At 40.4% G+C, this 7,336-nt stretch overlaps 1 protein-coding gene across 5 annotated transcripts in view; it reads left to right on the forward strand.

Annotated features, from left to right (window-relative positions):
* Positions 1–7,336, forward strand: part of Samd8 (sterile alpha motif domain containing 8) — a 94,626-nt gene that overhangs the window by 53,406 nt on the left and 33,884 nt on the right. For all 5 annotated transcript variants that reach the window (XM_004624040.3, XM_004624039.2, XM_023718862.1 and 2 more), the window contains one exon: positions 1,943–2,535. In XM_004624040.3, coding sequence (XP_004624097.1) covers positions 1,958–2,535 — 578 coding nt within the window. In that variant the 5' untranslated portion in view covers positions 1,943–1,957. The remainder of the gene's footprint in view (positions 1–1,942; positions 2,536–7,336) is intronic.

Here is a 7,336-nt window from a genome sequence, read left to right on the forward strand (position 1 = left end):
ATTTTTGTACATACAGGAGAGGAAGAGAATTCCTTTTCAGGACATTGAAAAGGGCATTTATTTCACTATTTACTTGCCCTTGGTGATGCAAGTGTGCATGACCACACCCAGCTATTGGTCTACAGGGTGTTTGAGTCTCACTACTAGATCGGATTCATAGTGATTCCCCTGTTTACAGCCTCCCAAGTGCTGGGATTACAGTCTTTTGGGCCACAACGCCCAGTCTCAATTGCCATCTCAGCAAGCCCCAGGGGTGGGGCCAGCAGGCAGGGCTGGGGGATCACACCCTGGAATCCGCTGAGCTATTTGGCCAGCCCGAAAAAGTATATTTCAGAGTAGTTGTCTCCCTCTTTTTCTGTAATAGGCCTTTGTGTCATGTATATCTGATATATTTTATGAACATCCATACCTAAAGTGACTGAAAAGTTTTACAATAGAAAAAGGAAATAAACAGCTGAATGAGATCAAAGAAGTAAAAATCATCAATTCTTTTAAAAACTATAGTACAATATTGGCCTTTCATAACTGTAATGTGAAGGGTTTTTTTTTGTTGGGTTTTTTTGGTAGTACCAGGGATTGAATTAAGACCTTTGTGCCTGCCAGGGAAGCACTTATTCCACTGAGCCGTCTCCCTGGCCCCTGTAATGTGATGTTTTATCAAAATCATGAGTACATTAAAATTAAAATTTTCTTCCTCCTCCTTTACCTCCTTCTTTACCTCCTCCTCCTCATTTGTGATGCTTGAATCCAGGACCTTAGGCATGCTAGGCAAGTACTCTACCCACAGCCCAACATAATAGATATAGATATATAGATAGATAGATAGATATAGATATAGATATAGATATAGATATAGATATAGATATAGATATATATGTCCCAGAAGTGGTAGATTCGGTTCTATAATCGGATATTCAAGCTATAGAAGGAATTGTACTCTTAGTAAGGCTGAAGTGTGTATGTAGCTTAAAGACTATATCTGTTAGAGAAGCAATTTCCCATACAATAGAAAGAAATATGCTAAATCTAAAAAATTTCTAGAAACTCCATTTAGCCATTCACTTTTGTGGTTTTTTTTCTCTTAAGTGGGGACATACTGGTGTTTTGTTTTGTTTTGTTTTGTTTTGTTTTGTTTTGTTTTGTTTGAGGCAGGGTCTCATTATGTAGTTCAGGACAGCCTTGTGCTCACTGCTTAGTCCAGATTGGCCTCGGCCATGCAGTGGTTCCCTACCTCTCCTTCTGAGTGCTAGGCTTGCAAGTGTGCATCACCATGCCCAGCTATTGGTGCACACTTCTTTATGAATGAGGATTTCATTTTTTTGCATATAGCAAATCTTGTATAGATTTCATTTTTTGAAAGTACAAGTGGGATTTTACTCTGTTATGTACAACATGTCCTTTTAGGTGAGTTGTGGCTGATTTGCTATTGAATAACCATTTGTGTGTTTTCTGTAAAATGTTAGGTCATTAGCCTTTCTTCTGCTATTCAGGGTTATATACATAAAATTGTTAAAGTGTTAATCTACTTAAAATCATGCCCTAAATAACTTTTCCTTTTTTGACTCTAGAAGCCAGTAGGGCAATGTAGATTAATCACAGTTTCTGGAGGCTGCGGAGATAGCTTAGGGGTCTAAGTGCCAGCCTAGGCAAGCACAGGAACCAGGGTTAGATTCCCAGCACTGCATGCTGTGCCCGGTGTACCCAGCCTGCCCCCAAGACCGGGCGTGGTGGCACATATATGTAATTCCAGCACTGGGGAGCCTGAAAACAGGAGGATCACTACGAATCTGAGCTGTATAGTGAGACCCTGTACCAAATACATAAAATTAAAAATTAAAAAAAAATCCTAGATTAATTACAGTTTCTGATATGTTCATGTGTATCATATTTGGTTTTCAAGAATTTGTCAGGACACACTGAAATCTTTGTTTTCTTCTGACAGGCAGTGGAGGAAGAAATGGCAGGTCCCAGTCAACTCTGCATTCGCCGCTGGACTACAAAACACGTAGCTGTGTGGCTGAAAGATGAAGGCTTTTTTGAGTATGTGGATATCCTGTGCAACAAGCACCGACTGGATGGGCTCACACTACTGACCTTGACTGAGTATGATCTCCGCTCTCCTCCTCTGGAAATCAAGGTCCTAGGGGACATTAAAAGGTTAATGCTCTCGGTCCGAAAATTGCAGAAAATACATATTGATGTTTTAGAGGAGATGGGCTACAGCAGTGACAGTCCCATGGGCTCCCTGAGCCCGTGCATTAGTGCTCTGCAGGGTGCAGACTGGCTGTGCAATGGGGAGCCTTCCCATGACTGCGATGGACTCCTCACCGACCTGAGCGCCGATCAGTACCAGTACATGAACGGCAAAAGCAAACATTCTGTCCGAAGACTGGACCCAGAGTACTGGAAGACCATACTGAGCTGTGTATACGTTTTTATAGTGTTCGGGTTTACATCGTTCATTATGGTGATAGTCCATGAGCGAGTGCCTGACATGCAGACCTATCCACCACTCCCAGATATCTTCCTAGACAGGTGAGTTTCACTTGTGTGCTATGTTTGTGCACGGCTGTGTGTTGGCTGTGCAATGGGGAGCCTTCCCATGACTGCGATGGACTCCTCACTGACCTGAGCGCCTATGTGTGTTCCTATGACAACAGTAGTGCTTACATGTATGATGATTGTGTTGTTATTGTTGCGGTTTACATTGGCTTTATCTGGTGATATAAAAGGAAATTTTTTTGCATTTTTAAAAATCACTTAAAGTAAATTAGAATTTAAGCCTAGGAGAGTGATAAAGATCATTGTTTTTCTTTAGGGTTAAGTCTGGATACTTCAGACTTTAAAAGGGTGCTTTGCTGTCCCCAAAGGTTGTTTATAGTAAATAAAACAGTCTTGGTCATCTTTTTCTTTTTTTCTTTTTTTTTTTATCTTATTTATTTATTTATTTATTTTGTGTGTGTGTGGCCAGTTCAGCCCACCAGAGGGCGGGGCTGGCTGGCATGTGGTGCTGGGGATTGAACCGCGGTCCCTGTGCTTTTGCTTAGCTTAGCTTGTTCTAAGTAGGTGCTTTAGACCACTGAGCCATCTCACCAGCCCCTTTTGCTTTTTTTCCAAAAAAACAAAACAGAAAAAACAACGTAGCAAACTTAGAGGTACTCTACTACTGAGCTATATCTTAGCTTTTTTCTATTTTTTTATTTTGAGACAGGGTCTAAGTTGCTGGCAAGGGGTTGGGCGGGGGGGGGGGGTCCTCCTACTTCATCCTTCCTGAGTGCTGAGATTGTAGGCATGCACTACGTCTGGCTTGGTCTTCTTTTATTTAAGAAAATGATAAATAGGATTTTGCTTTTCTGGAAATATTTTAGTCTCATAACACTAGATAAAATTGCAATTATTTAGATAGTACAAATGGATTCAATGATAGTAATCTGTTTTTAATTGAATTCTGAATACAGATAAAAGGTTATGTCAGAAGTAATAAATATGAGAAAAAAGATTTTAAAAATTGGAACTGTTTGTTTTTTTTAATTGTGATTTTAAATCTTGTAAAAAAATTTGTCATACCTTCCTATTTTGTTTTGCTTTTGGCTTGGTTTGTGTTGGTATTTTTGAGACAGGGTCCCCCTGTAGTCAAGCTGGTCTGGAAATGTAGTCCAGGCTGGCCTTCAACTTGCAGTAGGGTTGCAAGTATGCCCGACCACTCCTGGCTCTATTTTTGTTTGTTTTAAAATGTTTTGCCCTCCTGAAAAGTGCCTAGTATGTGGGTGTCTTTTGTATCATTAGGAACTAAACCCAGGGCCTTCACACCAGCTATATCCCCAAGGCTTTTTATTTTTTTTATTTGAGAGAGGGTCTTGCTAAGTTTCCAAGTCTAGGCTTCAAATTGTGGTCCTCCTGCCTCAGCCTCACAGAGTGCTGGATTGCAGGCACATGGTGCTGTATTTTTTATTTTTTGTAGTGCTAGAGATTGAACCCAGGGCTTTGTGTATGCAAGACAAGAAGCTCTACTACTAAGTCACATCCCCAGCCCTATAGTATATGTATTTTAAAATGAAGTGACTTTAAAACATCCACATTAATGTCAGAAAAAATTTGCATCTTGTTTTATTCTTTGTCAAGGCCTGATTAAAACTATAGTAAGGAAGTGGTAGTTGTTGTTTGTAACCCTGTAAGACAATGCAGATAAAAGAAAAAATAGCCATAATTCTTAGAAATTTGAGGACAGATGGATGAAGGACAACTAGCAAAACTAAAGTAACCTAATTCTAAAATAGCAATAGGGAAAACTGAGAATTAGTCCAATTTATGTTGCACATTTCTCAAAGCTACGAATATTTAAAGTGAAAGGGTAATGCCAAAATAGAGGAAATTGTTTGAGAGCTGTTGAAGAAATTTTAGAGTCCTGCATTTCCTCTTCTGTAAGTTTTCCCAACTGGAGACAGAAGAACCTAAGGGAGGAAGCAGGAGAGCATGTGGTTATCTGGGGAGAAGAGCACTCCAGGCAAAGGAGTACTAGATAGATGCAAAAATCCTGAATGCAAGTGTGCCTGGCCTGTGTATGGAACAGATGAGATGAGGACAGCAGCTGAAGACCAAAACTGAGAAGAGACAGGAACCCAAATTATTGTAGGGACTTGTAGACCATTATAAGGCTGTCAGCTTTCATTGTAAGTAAAAAGAGAAGTCACTAGAAATGTTTAGAATGGTGTGCTCTAACTTCAATTTTTTTTTTTTTTTTTTTCTTTTTGGTGGAACTGGGGATTGAACTCAGACCCTTGCGCTTGCCAGGGAAGCACATATTCCACTGAGCCATCTCCCTGGCCCCCTAACTTCCATTTTAAGAGGTCACTCTAGTTACTATCTGAGAACAGCCTGGGGAAAGCAGATCTTTGTTAAGATTGTTACTGAATTGTTTAACGGAAGAGATATTATAGACACAACTGATAATACATATACTGTGGTGGGAAGGAGTGAAATCCTGTATATGGTTTGGAGTAAAACTGACAGGATTTGTTGATTTACTTGAGTCTGAAGTGTAAGAAAAAGAATGAAGTCAAAGATTATTTCAGGACTTTTGACTTAAGCACCAGAGGGATTGAGTTGCAGTTTACAGAGATAGGAAGACTGAAAGGAGATGATGTGGAGAAAAGAATAAAGGTTCCATTTCGGACACACTGAACTTGAGATATCTTTTATAACAAATCACATGTCAGGGCATAGAAAAGTTAGCCAAAGTTCAGAGAGAGAGTGAGTTCAGCTAAGATAAGGGAGTTTGCAGCTTGAGTAAAGCCATGATTATTATATACGAGATTTCGGATCAAGGGACAAGAACATTTTCTGCCTGGAGGTCAGTGAAGATGACTGAGAAGGTCAGGGTAGGAAGAGAGGGAAATTTCCTGGAAGCCAAGTGAAGAAAGTCATTTTAGGAAGGCGGGAATACCTAGTTGTGTCAAATGGTCTGAAGTTCCAGTCAGATGCTACCTGCCATAGCATTTAGCAATATATTGGCCATCAACATCTGTGCCATTTAATAAGGGCAAAGTCCAGATCCTAAAGGGTTTTAAGAGAATATGAGAGGGGCCCTGCCCCTTAGTTCAGTTCTTGGGGCCTGGGAGATGGCTCAGTAGAATAAGCGCTTGCCTGGCAAGCACAAGGACCTGAGTTCAATCCCTGGTTCTGAAAAAAAAAAAAAAAAAAGAGAATATGAGACATACTGGAATTTATCTCACAGTATTCTTTCCACAGATTTTTAAAAAATCTATGAGTGGTTATTTGCTGAAAGTTTTTGTAGTAATTATAAATATTAGAAATAATTTAAATGTCTGAGAAACTATTGAAGTTTTAGAGTATTGATTATAAAAAGGAATACTGTTCTATGAAAAAATATAATTATGAATCTGCAGCAATAAAAAAAATCATAGAAGAGAGAAGCCCTTCAGAAACAGTACCAGCAGACAAATGTGAAGGAATGTATTTTTTTGTCCTCCAATTCTCTGATTTAGGCAAGTCCACGAGGTGAAAACCTATTGGGAGTAGCACATTCCTGAAATCTGAAGGAACATCTTACACATCACGTAATTACAGAAAGGATCAGGGACCTTCACAATGGCAATATTTGGTATGCCTCATTCTAACTAGCTGAGCAAGTGGAGCATCACAGTGGGAAAACAGATGTGGTGTGCCTTGAATGTTTTCAATGGTTGGGGAACAATACAGGACACATTTTATAAGATTTTATAATGAATCACCCAAAGAACCATATACAAAGAGTTCAGGAAATCTGTCCACATACTAAAGACCGAAGAATCCAGCTGAGGGCCTGGATCCTAATATCCTGCATGAGCCCAACTGAAGACTTAGAGCTCCTAGCAGTGCGTTCCACGAGTCCACCTGGAGGCCTGGAGCCCATGGCAATGTCGCATGCAGGCCCACTTCACAGATCTTCGCTAGGAAGGCCCAAAGATCAGTGGGAAGCTAAAAAGTGTGCCAGTGGGATAAAGGATTTGTGTTAGTGGCTGAGGGATCTGAACTGGAGCTAGGAAGCAACGCTCAAGGTAAGCACCAGAGCTCCCCCAAAAGTACCACAGCCATCCTCAGCAACAGTGAGGTCCTGAGCTCCTCCAGCAATGAGGAAAGCTGAGTTCCTATCAGAAAAGCCAGTGTCACAAGCTTCTCCAGGAGACTGAGCTTCCCCCTGGAGCCAAGAAGTAATGCTCAAGGTGAGGACTAGAGGGCCCCCAAAGTGAACTGTAGCCATGCTCAGTGACAGTGAGGTCCTGAGCACCTCCAATGAGAACAGCCAAGTTCATAAGGAAAGCCAGCAGCTCGTACAGCTCCCAAACAGTTCTGAACAGCCTCCCAGTTCTTCTCCAGTTCTGTCTCCTATGCTGCTGGCAATAATCCTCAGGCGAGCCTGCCACATGCAGCACCATGCTAGTTCAGTTCAGCTGGGTGTTACAAGTTGACCACCAGTTGGCAATCCACCATAAATGTGATGTTTACAGTATTGCCTATGTAATAAGCTTGCCACCCAATTATTTTTACCCTCAATCAACCTGTAGAGCAATAGTTAAATCCAAAATGTGGAACACATGACAACCATCTAGACCATCTAGAAATGTCAGTGTCATGGAGATTGTAAAGGAATCGAAGAGACATAACCAAGAGCAATGAATGGTTTTTTTTTTTTGTTTGTTTTTTTTTGTTTTTTTGGTACTAGGAATCACACGTAGGACTTCATGCTTGCCAGGCCCCCAATGCATAAATTTTAATTGGATCTTAGATCAAGGAAGAAAAAAAAAATATATATATATACATATATATATATATATGT

Source organism: Octodon degus, unplaced genomic scaffold (assembly GCF_000260255.1).
Source record: "Octodon degus isolate 3935 unplaced genomic scaffold, OctDeg1.0 scaffold00005, whole genome shotgun sequence".
Taxonomy (NCBI): Eukaryota; Metazoa; Chordata; class Mammalia; order Rodentia; family Octodontidae; genus Octodon; species Octodon degus.